Here is a 19,076-nt window from a genome sequence, read left to right as displayed (position 1 = left end):
CTACATATTTTTATTTCCTATACTATGTAATAAAAATTGAATTTATAGATAAGCATACTATTTTAAATCACTGGATTTTTTTATTATCTCTGAATTTGTGTACTAAAACTTATAAAAGTACTATTAAAGCAAAATTAATATTTTTGTACAAATTACCTGGCAAATTTTGTATAAAGCTGTAACAACTTATATTTTGTAGTATTTTTAGTTTTTAGTGTTTTTCTTCACTGTAATCTACTAGCCCGGTAAACCATGCGGACTTTAATTTACATTTGATGTTAACATAAAACACTAAAGTAGTCGAAGAAATAAAAACTCATTTGAAACTATTTTATTTTAGTTAAACTAAGAAACTAACTAAAACGTACCTAAATGTTAAAAACAGTCAAGAAAAATATTGAGGACAGTTATCCAATAAAAAGACCTAAAAGTTTCAGGAAAGGGCTGCTGAGTAGGGTTCCGTCTTTCGTAAGTAGAAGACAGTCCCTGCCCGATGGTTGCATTTTTGATAAGGTGTTTATTTGATATTTATATGTTGGTATAGGTTGTATATTTAAAGATCATATCAGCTGTGTATTGTAGTCTTAACTTAACTTCTTTATTCAATAAATTATTTTTTCTGTACTGTTTAGTTTATAAGTTTTCATTTTATACAATTTTAGTCACACATATAAAATTACATAGTATCATACATAAGTGTTTTGCTGTGTAATTTTTAAACTCTATGTACTTATTTTTTAGTTTTAATTATAAAAAAAAAAAAAAGCAAATAAAAAAAAATGACAAATATATTTATTTAAATAAATTTAAGTTTAAAAACGTCATAGATGTAGTGAGAGTTTGCAAAGTACCTAATATCAGGAAATAAATTATATTATTAGAGCTTTAACAAATTTTTATTAAATCAAACTTGAGTTATAACAACTTCTTAACGTTAACTTATGCTATTGATTTAAAAATTAAACTGAGTCAATAAAAAACATTACCATTTTTTTCTCTCAACAAAATCATAACGGTAAACAAAATTAAAATAAGTTCCTTTAACACAGTGCTTTATAACTTATTTTTCATACAGAAACTCAACAAAAGAAAACCATTATTAGACCAACCAAAAGAAAGGAGACTGTCAACTCACCAGATAGAAACTTCTGAGTACAGGGTCGTGTTGTTCGGGGACGGGAGAGTCGGAAAGAGCGCCCTCGCGTGGCGGTTCCTCAGAAATACTTTCAGGAATAGTTACGTCAAAACAATCGAAGACACGTACACACATGTTAGTTCTGACAGACACGTTCCTTATAGCAACTAAATTTAGATTTTGTAATTTTTTTTTTTAATTTAACTTAACGCTTACATATTGTTTTTGCCGTCAAATTTGACCAAAAAGTGTATTTTCTAAAAAATGAATTGCTATGCAATCTTTACTTTGTTTACTATGTTAATTTATTTCAAAATTACATTAAAACAATCGAAGATACGCGTGTTTTGAAAATATATTTGTTATAACGACTTAACTTAATTTTTTTTGTAGTTTCGTATTTTATTTATGGCTTGTAGATAAAGCTAAAGAGATTAAAATACTTAATTTAGGAAAATATCTATTTTCTGAAACAACTAATTGCCATAAACTCTTGAACTTGTTTACAAATTTAAGTGGCTATAAGTAAAATTTAACTTGTTTACTGACTCTAATGGTAGTTTTTAACTGTTCAGTGTGCAAATTAGGTTTGCATGAACTTTGAAAACAAGCATTAAGTTCTGTATGTAAAATATCAAATATCAAATACTGATGTTAAATGTTGTTTGAACTCAAAACTATTAACGCTTGCGCAAAACGTTCTTGTAGTTGTTTGTTTACAACATTAAGAAAAAATTAAAAGTTCATTTAGTTGTTTTATTATAGTGAACAGACTTTAGATATATATTCTAAACGGAAATTACTTTATAGTTTTACCTAACTAAATTTTAAGAATATTTTTTAGTTGAAAATTTTACATAGTTCATATAACATAACAAAACATAAAATTTAATATTTAGCTTATGTTTATTTATAATAATATATACTTGGTTTTGTCAAAACGTCTTAAAAATAACTATTTGTTAATAATAAGTACAAAAAGAATTGTACAGCCTATTATATAATTATGTTTAATAAATCGAAAAGAAATTGTAAAAACTACATTTTAAAATAAATGCCATACTGTAATTTTAAACCACAAAAAGGTTTGCTGATAAGCTTGAAGTCGACAAATTGAAATAATTAATTCCCTTTTGGGTAGAACTCAATGAATTTCGTCTGCTGAGTTCGATTTTCTGTCAGAAGTGAAAAAATAAATATAATTAATCAAGTTCAAACTCTTAAACGTTTTACTTTTTTTTTGAACTTAATTTAGCGTTGTCTATTTTAATATTTAATAAAAAGGTAAAAAGTTACGAGATTAAAAAAAAATATATTATTATTTAAGAATTTTTTTTGAATTTTCCTGAAATTATACAAGAAAGTAAGTTAGTATTCTTTTTTTATTAATTCTAGTTATTATATTCTTAAAATATATAAACATCTTTGTGTTAATTAAGTTCTAAGTAATAATTTAATGTTAAAAAAAAACTTTGTCATTTTTATGTTTATGTACTTTAAATTTATGTTGCTTAGCATTAAACAGATTAATGAAAAATTCTCATTTTATTTTGTTTAAAAGAACGTAAAACAATATTTATTTACAGATGTCAAAAAAATGTCATCAATCTTTTTAACAGTATATTTTTACCAAGGAGTGATAAACAATTTTATTATATAACGTAATATTATACTTGAAACGAAGTGTTTTTTAAAAAATATGTTATGTTTAAGACCAAATAGTTTTAATTATACTAAGTTTATTAGATAAATTTTTGTAGAAAAGTAGATCAAAAACATACACTGAAAAATAAAAAGATCAATTATTTTGACATTTATAATATATCTTAAATTAAAATCCATATTCTAAGTAAATAAATCAAGGTTGTCAATGTAATTAAACATTTTAATTAAATTACTTGAATATTATAAGGTAATTCATATATCTGCTCTAATTTCACTAAATTTTGTAATGAAAATAAATTAAATTTTATAATTTCTACCTAATAAGTTGATTTTTAAAACACAACTATAGATAAAATTATTTACGATAATTTCAAAACTTAATAATTATGGTGTTGTATAATTTTTTATTAATAAGCTTGCAGTTAAATTTGTGCGTTAAATTAAAAAATAAATGAAAGTTTAAATTTTAAAAACTATAAAATTATATACATGGTAGCAAGATGAACAAGTACGTAATATTAATAAATGACATAGTTAATAAATCAACAACATCACATCATATGATAGTCATAACATGATTAAAATAAATTACTTAAAGTAACTTTTGAGAACTAAGACGGTTACAGCAACATATACAACTTGGGTGTTAATTTACATACGTATTTTTTTATTATGACGTCATCACGTTTACCTAACAGGTGATCAGTTATGGCAGAAATGTTTGCACTCTTTTAATAACTGATACTAGCGGAACACACAATTTTCCTGCAATGAGAAGTCTTTCAATTACCAGAGGCAACGCATTTCTGCTCGTATATTCAGTTGCCAGCAGAAAATCGTTTGAAAAAATCAATTTCATATACAGTCAGGTTTTTAAATTTACAAGCTTTCTAAACAAGTTTTAGCACACATCATTAGTTGTTTACATTTTAAATATCAGTGTTAAGTTAAAATCTTTAAGTAAAGTTTATAGAAATGTTTTAAATATATAACATTAAGGATTAACAACTCAAGAATAATTTATATGGTAACAGTGTTTGTTCCGATATAACAGATGTTGAAAGAACGAGGCACACTGACCAACACACCAATCTACCTTGTGGGCAACAAAACAGACCTAGTAGGTGACGAACCAGGCCTAAATACCAGGGAAGTGACATCTGAAGAGGGACAGGAAACGTCCACAAGATGGGGTTGCGGCTTCATTGAGACGTCGGCCAGGGACAATTACAATGTGGACCAACTTTTCAGGAGGCTGCTTGCCATGGAAACCTCCCGGTCACTGTCACTAGAGGCGTCAGGAGCAGTAAAGGCTGTCAGGACTTGCGTGATTTCTTAGACTAGGGGATTTTTTCATTTTATTTTAAATACCTTTTTAATTTTAAATACTTTAATATTAAAATTTTTTTAGTTGCTTAGTACATGTTGAATGTTTAAAGAAGGACAATCGATCCTTACTTTATTTTTATTATAAAAGAATAAATTTAAAAAAAAAAAAGTAATATAGTTTAAGTTATGCATTTTAATATTCTAAACTCTATGGATTAATTGCAAACTTTTATCTAGTTTAACAAAATATTGTTTTTTTACAAATGGATAAAAATTATTAAAGTCTTATGTTTAGTATATACTTTGAAAAATGAACTTACGTCAATTTTTCATCCAGATCTATCTATATTCATTTGTTTCAAATATGAATAGAAAAAATATAAATAATGATAGTCATAACATGATTAAAATAAATTACTTAAAGTAACTTTTGAGAACTAAGACGGTTACAGCAACATATACAACTTGGGTGTTAATTTACATACGTATTTTTTTATTATGACGTCATCACGTTTACCTAACAGGTGATCAGTTATGGCAGAAATGTTTGCACTCTTTTAATAACTGATACTAGCGGAACACACAATTTTCCTGCAATGAGAAGTCTTTCAATTACCAGAGGCAACGCATTTCTGCTCGTATATTCAGTTGCCAGCAGAAAATCGTTTGAAAAAATCAATTTCATATACAGTCAGGTTTTTAAATTTACAAGCTTTCTAAACAAGTTTTAGCACACATCATTAGTTGTTTACATTTTAAATATCAGTGTTAAGTTAAAATCTTTAAGTAAAGTTTATAGAAATGTTTTAAATATATAACATTAAGGATTAACAACTCAAGAATAATTTATATGGTAACAGTGTTTGTTCCGATATAACAGATGTTGAAAGAACGAGGCACACTGACCAACACACCAATCTACCTTGTGGGCAACAAAACAGACCTAGTAGGTGACGAACCAGGCCTAAATACCAGGGAAGTGACATCTGAAGAGGGACAGGAAACGTCCACAAGATGGGGTTGCGGCTTCATTGAGACGTCGGCCAGGGACAATTACAATGTGGACCAACTTTTCAGGAGGCTGCTTGCCATGGAAACCTCCCGGTCACTGTCACTAGAGGCGTCAGGAGCAGTAAAGGCTGTCAGGACTTGCGTTATTTCTTAGACTAGGGGATTTTTTCATTTTATTTTAAATACCTTTTTAATTTTAAATACTTTAATATTAAAATTTTTTTAGTTGCTTAGTACATGTTGAATGTTTAAAGAAGGACAATCGATCCTTACTTTATTTTTATTATAAAAGAATAAATTTAAAAAAAAAAAAGTAATATAGTTTAAGTTATGCATTTTAATATTCTAAACTCTATGGATTAATTGCAAACTTTTATCTAGTTTAACAAAATATTGTTTTTTTACAAATGGATAAAAATTATTAAAGTCTTATGTTTAGTATATACTTTGAAAAATGAACTTACGTCAATTTTTCATCCAGATCTATCTATATTCATTTGTTTCAAATATGAATAGAAAAAATATAAATATATTATATAAAAATATCAAATATAAATTAAAAACTTAATTTATTGTTTAAACAAATTTTAATGATATTGAAGCTGGTTTTACCTCATTTTAACTTAACTGTTGCCTTTAAACAATGTTTTTAGATTTTGTTCAATTTAAAAAGTAATACTTTATAGAAGAATATTTTTTGAAAATAGATTTTTTTAAACTTTTGTTGTAAACCTTGCTAGATTTGAAAAATTCAATTTAAAAACATGTTACTTTTGTTGTAATTAGCAGCTCATAAAAATTTTAAAGTATGCATTTTTTATCTGAAAATATAAATTGTATCGAGCAGCATTGAGCGAAATGTTAAAATAATTAAACTAAAGTTTTACGTACTTGCCCTAATTCATGTTACAAAAGCAAAGCTGACATATGTCAGATCAGTAATTATAGTAAACTCTTAAGTAAGAAAGTATTCTAGATTAATGTTCAAGTTTGAACAAGTATAACACATTATGTGTTATTTATAGCATTTTAAGCATTTAAAACAAATGTAAAAAAAAAAAATTTTAACGCACTAATAATTTATAACTCACGTTATGATTAAAAATTCTAAAATATTTTTACTTTGTGTTGATTAGATTTATAGTAAAAGTTACAATACTTTTTGAAAACAAAGCTAAAAACGTACCTAGACCAACTAAAGTTTTGTATGATGTAATCGAAGTTAATATCACATTAAGCTGCCAAAACACTATTGAATAGGTTAAATAACAGTATAATTTAGTTAAATCTAGTTAAATATTTTTAAGTTATTTACTACACCAATGTCTTAATTACCTTGTTTTGTTGAATTCTTTTAAAGTTAATTATTTTCAAGTGTAAGCCTTAGTTCTAGTTCTAAATGTGTTTGAATAGTAAACTATTCGTAAAAACTTTTTAATGAAAACAAAAAAAAATTTTTAAGTAATATGATCTTTATTAATACATTTTAAGATTTTTCTGCGTCTTAAACAAAAGATTTGGAAACATCTTTTTTTAATTAAACTAATTTTAGTAATAATTTTTACTGTTACAAGTTTAATAATCCATAAAAAATCTTAACGAAATACAGAAAAAAGAAAAAAAAAAAACGGAAATTAACAAAACATAATAATACATAATCATATAAATAATAATTATAATACATAATCTATCAACTATGTAACATATTAGTAAGTCCACTACTTTGAATTTTTAGTGTATCGACTACTTAAATTTGTAATGACTTTAAACTATTACTTTAAGCTTAGCTTAACAGTTAAAAATAAAATCGATACTTGAACAAAATAGTTTATGAGCCATATGCTTTATAAAGCGTAGTTCTTTTGATTGGAAAATGACTGATGTTAAATTACTGATGTTTAAGAAAAACTACCTAAGTTAGGCAGTGCATACCTAAAAAATGCGTACTTAAGCAGCAAACTGAGAACAAAAAAAAATTTTGAACCCCCTTTCAAAAAAGTCTAAACACGCCCCTGTAGCTTATCCTATCAGTTAAAAATAAATCGATGTTTGTGCAAAATAATTTATTTGCCATATGCTTAATAAAGCGTATTTATTTTGATATTCATCAGAAAATATAATTTTACTCGTCTTTAGAAAAACTAATAATTTAATTTTATTTTCAAATTCTGTTTAAATTTCTAGGAACTTTTTTTTTCACCACAATATTAATCACTTCTATGCATTTTAAAAGCTCAAATAAAAGTTGAGAATTTTATGTATGTTCTTTAATTTTTATGCAAGTAATATAAAAGTTAAATAACTCTTGGCGTTTTTTTTGTAAGAAAGAAAAACATTTCAAGTTTTACTATGGAAAATTTATATTTATAGTTTTCCAATTTAATTTTTCGGGAATTATAGCGACTGTTAAAGCTAGTTCAATGTTGATTTCGAGAAACATAACAATTAGGGTTATCAGTAAAATCACAAAAAATATTCATAGTAATGCTTGGAAATTATAAAGTGCAGTTTTTTTCTTCTCTAATAACAGTATAATATATATTTTAAAACATTAATGCTTTATTTATAAATTATACAAAAAAAAAGTTTAAACTTTAGTTCAACTAACTACTAAGAATATGTTTCTATTATAGAGTTACTTTTTAACACTAAAGACAAATAAGCCTTTTCCGCTTTATGTTATGCAGTCATTGTTGTTTTCCAGAAAAGTAAATAACATAAGCATTATTAAGCAACAAGTTTTTAAGTAAACTTAGCATTAAATAGTTGTTTTTTTTTAATGTTTTATTAAAACAATTATAAATTCAATAGATATCTGTTCAAGTTAATCAACTATTAATTCAGGTTAAAAATATATGAAATTTAGGAGCTTTTACTTTACAACTTAATAAAACTTTAAAACTATGATATGAAGTATGACATGAATATTTTTTTTTAAAGTTTCTTAAATGTTTCTAGTATCTTTGTTACTATTTGTTCAAACTTAAATAAAACAAAATCACTAACTATCTTAAAACGCTCTTTTATTTATATGTGTACATAAAAATAACGAAACTATTTAAAAGTTCAAGGAACTTATCGTGTTAGTTTATAAATACATAACTCTTGAAATCGTCTGACATCAGCAACACGTTTTTCTCTTTACTATTTTGTAATAATGTTGTGAATATTGAACTTACAACTTTTAATTACGTTATTTCTACTAGTTTAAGTTGATGTAAGCAGATTGTGTAACGAAAATACGTTAAACAAAATTAAAGTATATGTTTTAAGAAGAATTTTTTTATATAATTTTTACTAACATAAATAAAATGTCATGTTTTGAAACTTTATTATGAAAAAATCCTCTAAAAGTAACTCAATAATTTGTAATCCAAATTAAATACTTATATTTTTATGTGAAAGTAGTTGGTATTCACATTTTTGAAAACTAACATAACTAACTAAGAATATAAGAAAATTTCTAATTTCAAGGTATTGATCGTGTAAATTAAAAAATACGTAACTCATGAACTCGTCTGACATTAGAAATAAGTTTCTCTTTACTACTTTCTAATAATGCTGTGAGTTACAAACCTACAACTTTCAATTACATTATTTCTACTAGTTAAAGTTGATGTGTACAAATTGTGCAAAGAAAATATTTTAATTAAGTTTAATGCTTATGTTTTCAGAAGTGTTTTGTTAAATAACTTGTACTTACACGAATAAATTTTCATGCTTCAAAACTTTATTATGAATAAATTCTCTAAAAGTAACTCAACAATTTGTAATCAAAATTAAATATTTATATTTTTATGTGATAGTAGTTGGTATTGACTTTTTTGAAAACTAATTTAAAAAGTTAACATATGTCAGTATTTGTGTTTATTTTGTAGTTGTAAACTTACACAAACAAGAAAAAGCTTTTTAAAGTAAAATGTTTATATAACTGCAGACTTCAATTATTATGTTAATTTTTAAAGCAGCATAGCTTTACAGTTGTCTATAATTTTTTTTAGGAATATATTTTACAAACTATTTTATGTATTATTTATTTATTTGTTTTTAACAAATTTTAATAAAAATAACATGTTTTAAATAAACTGCAACCTTAGTACTTAAATCCCAACATTTTAATATTATTAGTCAAATTAAGCTTACAAGTACTATACTCCATAGATATTTAGAACTGTTTATTAAGACTAAAACGCATCAATTTTATTTAAAATCATTTTAATTTAACTATATATTATTGTTAAAAATAAACAAGTTCAAATAGATTTTTTATCATCTTACAATCTTGACTTTTCTAGTCTTTTAAGTATCAAATTTTATTATTCACCAAAAGTTGTTCATTTAATTTTAAACTACATTATAACAACCAAAACCTTTTAAATAAGTCACACAAGAAGAACTATTTTTATACTACATTGAGTAATTTGGGGAGATATACTAGTTTGTTCTGTTTGTATTATCAATTTAAAATTTATGTTTTTTGTATGAGAAAAAAATTAACTGATTGTTAAAAACATATTTTTGAAGAACACTAAAATAATAATGTTATATTTTTTAGGTTTTAAACCAGTATAAGACTTGTAACTGTGTAAATATAGTTAGATTGTATATATATAGAGTTTATCATGTAGCTACTATGATTGTATGAAAAAAAGATAGTTATTGAATAAAATGTTAAATAATTGCATTAAATATACAAAAAAAAACTTTAAATTTCATTTAAGATATTTTTAATATTTAGTTTAGTAAAGTTATTAGAAAGTGTTAAGTTAAAGCTTTTATATATGTATATAATACTAAAACAAAGTTGTAGTTAGAACTCATTTCATCAGTTGCCTCAAATTTTTATAAATTAGTAAAACATAAATGTATTTTTAAGCAATGTAAGTCATTATTTTGCTTTCAAATAAATTGAAGTGTTTGAAATTTAAACAACAGATATTTAAAAATACATTTTTAAGTTAGTTACATCATAAATAAAGTCCATTAGTTCTCATAAATATATGTTATAGTATTATACCATGTACACATTTGAGTTCAACTTTGAAGTTAAAACGGTTTTTTGTCTTTTTTTTATTAATTTAATAATTTTAGCACTATAAAATTAAGTATTATGCTATACTATGTTATAAAGGGTCAGCAGAAATTTGGTGGTCGCCAACCAAAATAATAAAAAAGTTAGTTCGGGTTGCAGCGGTAGTTTAGTTATTGCTCTATTTATAAACCTCACGACTTTAGAATATCTCGTGTGATTTTTAAATCTCCCGTACATATTATTATTTTTTACTCAATCTGTTCTCCGAACCTCAATATATCTTATGGAAGATACATTTGTTAGTAATTCCTTTTAAAAAACAATATCTAGTTAAGCATAAAGTTAGTATCAATTAAACATTAAAATGAAAATATAATATTGCTTATTTTTAATGAGAAAAAAAAGCTCTTGTATAAGAATTGTTATAACGTTTAATATTTCTGCTAAGCTCAAATAAATCATTGTAAATAAAAAATAAAAACTAAGCTTAGTAATTAGTACAATTTTATAAACAAATTACGTATATTGAAACGGGTTTATTAACAAGATTAAAAATAAATTAAACATTTTAGTTAATAAGTTTAAAACTAATTCTAATACCTTACTCTATAAAAAATTTTAAAGGAATAAAAAAGTTTAGAAAGTACTTTGGAAATCTTAAAAATCTGAAGTTAGAAGCTTTATGATGGCAAAATTTTAATTTTTTATAAAAATTATTGCAGTTCTAACGTATTAAAAAAATATTATAAGATATTTGTTTTGTATCTAAACTAAAAAATCTACTACTTTGTTTTTTATTGTCTAAATTCTGGTTATTTTGTTGGTTGCAAAATTGACAAATTGTAACCAAGGCAGATAAATGTTTTGATGCAAATAATCTTTTACTTATTTGTTGTGCATTTTGTATAAAAATATTATCATAGTAAATTAAAAAATACGATTAAATTTTTGTAAAGTAGTAAATGTGCATTTTTTAAAATGAGTACACTATATATAATCAATAAATATTATGTTTTTATAGCTTTTAAAACAATTGTTTGATAAGAAATACAATTCATAATCAATTTTTATTTAGTTTTAAAACATATAAATAAAATATTCGAACATTGTTAGGATTTAGCCTAAGTAAGTATAAAAAAAATGTCAAATTCAAACTTATTTTACTCAATCCTCTATTTATATTAAGTGTTTTTGTTAACAAAACTACTTTCATGCAGATTTAATAGTTTTGGAAATTTTTAAAAATTTCGTTGTAACATACTTATGCTAACTATCGATTTTGTTCTCAAACGTAATTTTTCTTAGAACTTAAAAGTAATTTTATTCTACGGTTTAAATTGTTAACTTCTCAATACAAAAAAGAAGAAAAAGTTCTTTAATTTTACATAAAACATAGTTCAATTCGTAGTATATATGTAACATTGATAAGTGGTCACGATACATGTTAAGAATTGCTGAGGCTTGTTATTTAGAATACTACAAATCGTTACAATGAAATAAAATATTGGAGTTAGTAGTGCAAGTTTGACCAGGAAATGTTTTTAAAAAAACTCTAAATTGTTTGCAAAATGCTAATAAGCCTTATGTTGTAATAAGAAAAACAATTCTTATTACAACAAAACCTTAATTGAAGTTTTTTTTAAGTTTAGATTTAAAAAACAGTGCAGAAATTGTATACTATGTCGTTTAAATATAATTAAGCTCAAATTTATAAAAACATATTCAAGAGAGTTAACTCAAAATTTTATTTCGTGGTTGAAAAATCCTGAAGTTTTACTCTAAGCGCTGATCTTCTTTTATAGTTACTGGTTTTGTTTACCTTTTATACGTTGTAATTTAAAACTTTTATAAGATAATGTGCTTAAATTTTATCATTTATTGAAAAAAAAAATAGTAACATGGTTTTAAAGTAAAGTATTGAATACGAAAAGTTGTCAAGGCCTAAATAATAGCTAATAGTTAAGTATTAAACAAAGTTGCCAACTGAACACAAAAACCTAAAAATAAGAAAACTTAGTACGAAAGTTTAAACGAAACAAAATGCACAAAAAAACTTAAAGATATGTATTTAAATGGAATTAATCTTACATCTTCAATTTTCGCATCTTTTTTCTTGATGCAGTACTAACCACTTTATTTTGTGCATTTTGAAACTTGTCGTTTTGAGGATTCTTTTTGTATTTTTTGCACGTGGTAAGACGGGAAAACTCACTCAATCTTTTTCTAGCTGATGCAGTCACTTTGATACTAACTTTCCTGTTCAACAAAGTTGATTTCACTTCATTAGAAGATTCACAAGAAGCTCTGTTGACTTCCATTTGTTTGTCTTCAGTTATCCTCATCTGTCGAAAGATTTCCAGCATCTCTTCAAAATCTTCTTCGTTGGGAGTGAAAATAGGAAAAGTCTCCATTGGAGTGACTCCGAAACAAACTTCCATTGTATGAATATCAAGTCGAATTAAATGAGAACTGAAATAACAAGGATTTTTAAGTATTTTTGCACGTTGTATTTATCTAATTCAAAACAAGATTTAAGGACGCTAGCAAGTCAAAAGAAAACGAACATAAAATAAAATTTTTTGTTCAGTTTAATATGTTTAGAGTATTCTTTAAGCTTCTTACTGATAACTAGTGCCTGATTTGCTTTTTAGCAACCATTTTGTTTAGTAAACTACTACTGAAAAACCTATTTAACAATATATTTTATAAGCAAATAGAATATAATGACCTTGATTAAAAGTTTGACTAAAATATAAATCTAAAGCAAAATTTATTCTTGTATACTTAAAGCAATAAGTTTAACAAAAAAAAAGTAGTTAAATCAAAGTTAAAAAATTTTAAATCAAAATACTATCTGTTAGTTTACTAAAATTAAATGAAATACAATTCTTAGATTTTAAAGTAAATAGTTTTACTTAACAAATTTAAAGCATTATTTATTAAATAAACTCAATACATCAAAATTTAAAAGTAGTGAAAAAATACTCTAAAAATATACTGAACTAGTATAGCTTAATAAAACAGAGCTTTAAAAGTTTTTTAACTTGAAACTATTTCGAACCTTTAAAAAAAGTAGCTAGTCGGAGCTGGAATTAGAATATCAATTAAATATGTTACTATTCATTCAGTTGCAAAAAAAATACTTTTGAAAGTCTGTATTAATAACAAACTTTTAAACATACACAAGCTTATATATAAAAATAAAACTTTGAACCATTTATAAAATGACAGCAATTTAAGCATTAAAAATAATTTATCTATTTTTTTTAAAGTAAGCTGATATTGAAATATTCATTTGTAAGCTTAGTTGTAATATCAATAAAAAAACCATTTAACTATTTATCACTATAAGTAAGCTTTACCAAGGTTTTTTGTTACTTACATTTTGACGAGCAATTTAAAGAAGATCCTTATTTTACAACAAACTAAAATAAATTAAACTATAAATTATCTTAAAAACTATTATAGAATATAGCCTGTTTTACTTTTATAACTCGAAAATAATAATACTTGTTTCCCAAATGCATACTGTACAATTTAGTCTATCAAGTAGACGTATTAAAAACTAATTGTTTCGAAAAAGGGATGAAATAATTGTTTGTTAGCTTGTATAAAGTAAATTCTTAATACATATTTTATATCGAAGAATATAAAAGAAGCGCTCAAAAAATTTGGTCTATAGACCTGGTGTACAAAGAAACCTTTCGGTTTTCGAGTCGTACACCACATGCTTAGAAAATTACTTACGATCTTTTACACATATTTTTTTATCATATAAAAAATTTTATTTAATAGCAATAAAACTATCAAATAACCGAAATGAAAGAAAAGAAAACTAAACGAAAATTATCTGAATTTTGTGCTTAAAAAATTACTATAAATCTAGTTTAGTAAAATAAGAACTAAACAATATATAACTTTAAATTAATTTATAAAAGGAGATAAATAACACTAAAAGCAAACATGTGAATACTATAAGTATAGGTTACAACCTCTTTAAAGAAAGTAAAAATGTAAAAAGCTGAAATATTTTTAAGTCAAATGTTATCAGTATTTTGAGCTAAAATGGTAACTTTTGTTTTATTAATAGTTTAACTGGAAAAAAAAAATAACAATGAAAAAAAAAAGTTTTACAAAACTATATAACATATGATTAGTTATCATTGTCGTAAAAACCTTATTCTACTTTTAAAACAGATGGGTTTTAAATTAACATTTGAGTTAAGCATTCGATAGATAAATAACTTGTAGTTTTCACGTCATCAACAAAACACACTGCTTTTAAATGCTAAAAATGCTAGCAGCGATAAAGAGCTTGTATAAGAAAAAATAGGAGATAATAATGTTGAAGAAATAATAAATCTATAAAAGAAGAGAATCAGAAGTAAATAAAGTCCAGTATACAAACATTGTCTTTTGTCAAAATTCTACAAAGTGTTAAACATTCAGAAATATCGTCTACTCCATCTTTATCAACGTTGAACTTCGTATAAGATTCATGGGTTGAAAATTAAAGCATCGCGTTCCATTTTGATTTTTTTTTTTGTCTGTAAAACTTATAAACTGTACATGCTTTTCGTAACTAAAACAAGTTCTTTTACTTGTTTTTCTTATTAAATCAAAAAATTGAAAACAGTTTAAAAATATTAAAAGTAAGTTTTACTTATTTTAGTAAATAACTTTTAAAAAACAATGTTTGGCGTAATAATTAAGTGCAATCAAGTGTAACGCGAATTTATTTTCTTCAATATTTTTAAAGTACTTGGAACTACAATTGATCTTAGAAAGTTGGATATTTTTTTTTTAAATGATCGTCTTTTATTATAAAATGTTAAAAATTTTTAGTGGTTACTATATGGCAGATTTTGTTAAGTAACGTTAAAAATAAAAAAAATTGTTTTACCAAATATATACACTAATATCTTTATTATAGAAGCTTTATTGTTCTTTGCTTTTGTGTTAAAATATGTAAATTTTGACTGAGTATTAAAGTTTTATGTAACGCTTTATACATTTTTGAACTTAATAGTTACTTAAAACCTTATTTGTAACACTCTAAAATTTTAACTTGAAGCTTACTATTATTCTTTTTAAGGTCAGATTAAAATGAGAAATAAAACACAAGTTTAAAAACGCTATTAAAAAAAGTATTTTTAAGGCTAAAAGTATAAATTGACGAAAATTTAGAAACATTTTTGATAAATTAAAAAGGTTTATACCATAAACTATCAAGAAAATTAACAAAAATTACAATGTAAAATACCTGTATACCTTATAAAACCTGTAGACATATCTTTGATTATTGCTTAAAAAATCCAACGACTACAAACTTTTTTTTTGAAAAAAAATTCACTGCGGGTATAAACCAAAAAAACATTGTAAAATTGTATATAACAATTGTGCTTCTTTCCAACTGGTAATAACTTTTTAGTACTAAAAAAATATAGCTATTCAATTTTACTAGTTTGCACAAAAAACGGTCAATTGAGTAACTCGGCACCAAAGCGCGAACTTGTAATGTATAAAGGAGTTTAAACGGAATATTGAACACTTTTTTGGTGAAAATGCAATGAAGTAGCTACATGCATTTTTAACCAGGGGTTTCAATTGTTAGCATGGTGTTTATATTTTCTGTCAGACGTTATTAAATAATTGATCCGAAAATAACATAACATTTTTTTCTATATTGAAACTTTGCTAAACAGACTAAAATAGTTTTTTCTAGATTATTTATCCACACATAAAAAAACTGATCATACTCAAACTCCATAATAGTTTTTAAAAGCAACCTGCTACTACATAAATTTGTTGTGTTATTTTATAAAACCATTATTTAACAAAAAAGTCGGGAGACTGCTAAGTTTTGTGGAAAAGACAATTTTTTTTAAGTGCCTAAATGCCTTATATTATTACACAAGTTTTTTAAGAATTTTTGAAGTAAATATTTTTTAAATAAGATTTATTATTTCAAAAGACCTTTACTTTACCTTTATTTTTACTTTCATTGTACTTTTATTATTTTAATTCTTTATTATTGCAACTTTATACTTTAAGTCGATCGTTAATAAAATTATTAAAGTTTGGTGGTTTAGCAGGTAAATAGTATTTCTAATTATGTAAAATTAAAACAAAAAAAAGTTTAATTATTTCTTTCTTAAGTCTTACAAAGTTTTCAAGTTTTTAAGTCTTAAAATAGTCAATATTAATGAAGTTAGCATAATGAAGTATCAAATAAAAAATCTTAAAGTTTGTTTTATTATAGTTTGATATTTCTTTCAATAGTTGCAAATAAACACATTTTAAACTCAGTTTTAAAGATTTAAATAATTTGTGTTGTGGTTAGGCTTTTACAATAAAAAAAATATTCTTTTTATAAATACTTCACCTTAAAGTCAAAGATCGCTTGATAATTAAAATATTCTTTTCAAATACAAAAGTTGATTCAAATTTTAGTTGGAAGAAGTATATAACTTGTTAACACGAGTATGTCAATGTTTATTGATTTTGCTAAACTTCAAAACTTAAATGATAAAAATATGTTTTTTCTTTTTATTTTTTCAATTTCGAGTCATTTCTCATATTTCAATGTGTTGTTCAAAAAAAATCCAAAACACTAAAGTCAAATGAGTAAACAAATGTTTTACGAACAAAAAATATAAAGTAATATGTCATTAACAAAAAGTTGTTAGGAAACAATCATTTAAAATATTTTAATACATTTAAAACTTTAAATATTTTTATGTAAGTAATTAGACTTTACTTAATTTTCATTAAGTATCGAAACAATTTAAGTTGCTAAAAATAAGTTTGGTAGCAATCCAATTTTTATCAAGAAAAATTAAAAAATTTTTTTTACATAATTGTTAATTTTTGATTACTTTTAAATAGTTTGTAGATTACTGTATTACACTTCTAATTTTATTTTACTTTCTAACGATAAATAGTTAAATTTAAAAAGGGCTTAAAAAAATCAAATTGTTTAATTAATTTATGGAGTAGTACTACTTGTGATAACTTTATGTCTTTTAAACTGCACAAATTTTAGATTAAGTTTTGAATAAATAATTTATAACTATTTTTACATAACACTTAATCTGTTTTTTAAGTACAATAAACTCTTTAAGCTTTTACTAAAGGTTTTTGGTATTTAAAAAATTATAAATCTAAAACACCTCAATAACCTTTTTTATCGTTCTTATAATAAAAATTTTATGTGGACTCTAATTTTGTAAAATAGTTGTTTTAGAATCCTATAAAGCAAATATTACTGTTATGCATAAAACTCCTACAAACGCATTGTTATTAATAAATTAAACATATTAATTTTTTTATAATTTATTAATTATTTATTTCTAGCTAATTTTTTCTATGATAATAACTTTCTCATTCAAGTTCTACGAATAAAAAAAAGCATAATTAGTTAAATTTAAATCTAAATTACGTTATGAATGTCTATAATTTTACAGAAAAAAATGTTTAATATTTAAATTTTTTTTATATTTTAGGTAGACAACAAGTTATATAATACATAACAATTTTATCGATTTAAACAACATGCTTGTCTTGTTTGAATATTTTGTTTTTTGTAAAACACTAAAATAATTATTAAAATATTTTTAATGTAATTAAGATATAGTTTACTTCTAAACTACTTAAGTTGTGAAATGCTAACTATTTAATTACAATCAACTGACTTAAACCTTGTGACTTTTAACGCTATAAAAACAAAACTTTTATTCATTTTAACTAATTAAGCATAGTTTTGAAAACCTAGCTTTGTACTAGTCAAAACCTTAAAACTCTACATTTTGACTCTTTTTTCGTCAATTAAAGTAGAATAAAATTTTAGTAATGTTTTACTTTTCTCATTTTTAAGTTACCAGTTTGAAATATAGAAAGCTTCTTAAAATTTGAGATTATCAACAGAAATTACTACAGCACAGACTTGTACACAAAAAGTTTTCATATGTGTTTAGCATTGTTTAAAAATGTATAGCTATGTTTCATCATTTTAAACTGCTAGTACTATATATTTAAGATAAATTTAAAACCAAGTAATAAAAAGAAACCATTGTACTTGCATAATGAAGTTTAGAATAAGTATTTGTATCATTAACAATTATATGCAAATAAATACTTAATGTTATTCTTTATTTCATTTTATAAAATTATTTAATTATCAGTTTAACTCTGTAGCAAAATTTTTACTAGTAATGATTGTTTTTTAGTGAAAAACCAATTGCTCGTAATTTTTGCAATAAAGTACTTATCTATATGTGTAGTTTGCAGTTTTATATACCTAAAAAATAGTCCTACAATATTTCAAACGGCAAAAAAGATGAATACTGGAAGATTTGTTGCTTTAACTTTCTGTCTAGTAAGTTTAAAAGTTTCAAATAAACATTTTCAAAATAAAAATATAAGTATTTGACTGAAAAGCTTTATAAAATAAGTTTATATTAAACTTTGAAATATGATTGTTTTGTAGTAGTAAGATAATAGTGTTTTGCCGGTAAAAGTTTATAAATTTTAAACAAACAGCTATACGTATAATAGCACTTGAGGTTTATCTTTAAGTATTTATACTTTATCTAGAAAAGATATTATACTTAAAACATGGCTTACACTTTAGTACATTTGTAAAGTTTAGATTAATAAACAAAGTTATCGTCCACAACTTATTCAGGCTAATTTTTTTAAATATTATGTTGAAACAGTTGTGAAAACTACTTTTTCTATTCACTTAGATACTGATAACTTGAAATTTACTAATACCTTTCTTATTTACTAATCAAAAAATAAATCTCGAAAACTTACAAACTTACTAACTAGTTTGTTATCTAACTACTTTTAATTTTTTAAAGTTGTCTCTAATAGAGTTTCAAAAAATTATATTTAGTGACG

At 23.8% G+C, this 19,076-nt stretch overlaps 2 protein-coding genes across 2 annotated transcripts; both read left to right on the top strand.

Annotated features, from left to right (window-relative positions):
• Positions 1-372: 372 nt before the first annotated feature.
• On the top strand, positions 373-4,139 carry LOC145841190 (GTP-binding protein Di-Ras1-like). Its single transcript, XM_082948560.1, has 4 exons — positions 373-513; positions 1,076-1,288; positions 3,499-3,669; positions 3,855-4,139. Exons 1-4 carry the CDS (start codon positions 373-375, stop codon positions 4,137-4,139), a joined length of 810 nt encoding a protein of 269 aa, XP_082804686.1.
• An 83-nt stretch (positions 4,140-4,222) lies between these two features.
• LOC145841189 (GTP-binding protein drn-1-like) lies at positions 4,223-5,294 on the top strand. Its single transcript, XM_082948559.1, is given in 3 exon segments — positions 4,223-4,231; positions 4,654-4,819; positions 4,990-5,294. Coding segments are annotated over 3 exon segments (480 nt in total).
• Positions 5,295-19,076: the final 13,782 nt, after the last annotated feature.

This window comes from Thalia democratica, chromosome 7 (assembly GCF_965202585.1).
Source record: "Thalia democratica chromosome 7, ktThaDemo2.hap1.1, whole genome shotgun sequence".
Taxonomy (NCBI): Eukaryota; Metazoa; Chordata; class Thaliacea; order Salpida; family Salpidae; genus Thalia; species Thalia democratica.
The sequence above is the reverse complement of the archived record's forward strand: the minus strand, read 5'-3'. Positions and strand labels throughout refer to the sequence as shown.

Bases quoted from the DNA above. Each gene is read 5' to 3' on its own strand.
- LOC145841190 (XM_082948560.1), top strand. From the start codon at position 373: ATGTTAAAAACAGTCAAGAAAAATATTGAGGACAGTTATCCAATAAAA. The intron at 1,289-3,498 runs GTTCCTTATAGC...TTTACCTAACAG, and splicing joins ATGTTAGTTCTGACAGACAC to GTGATCAGTTATGGCAGAAA. The intron at 3,670-3,854 runs GTTTTTAAATTT...CCGATATAACAG, and splicing joins TCAATTTCATATACAGTCAG to ATGTTGAAAGAACGAGGCAC.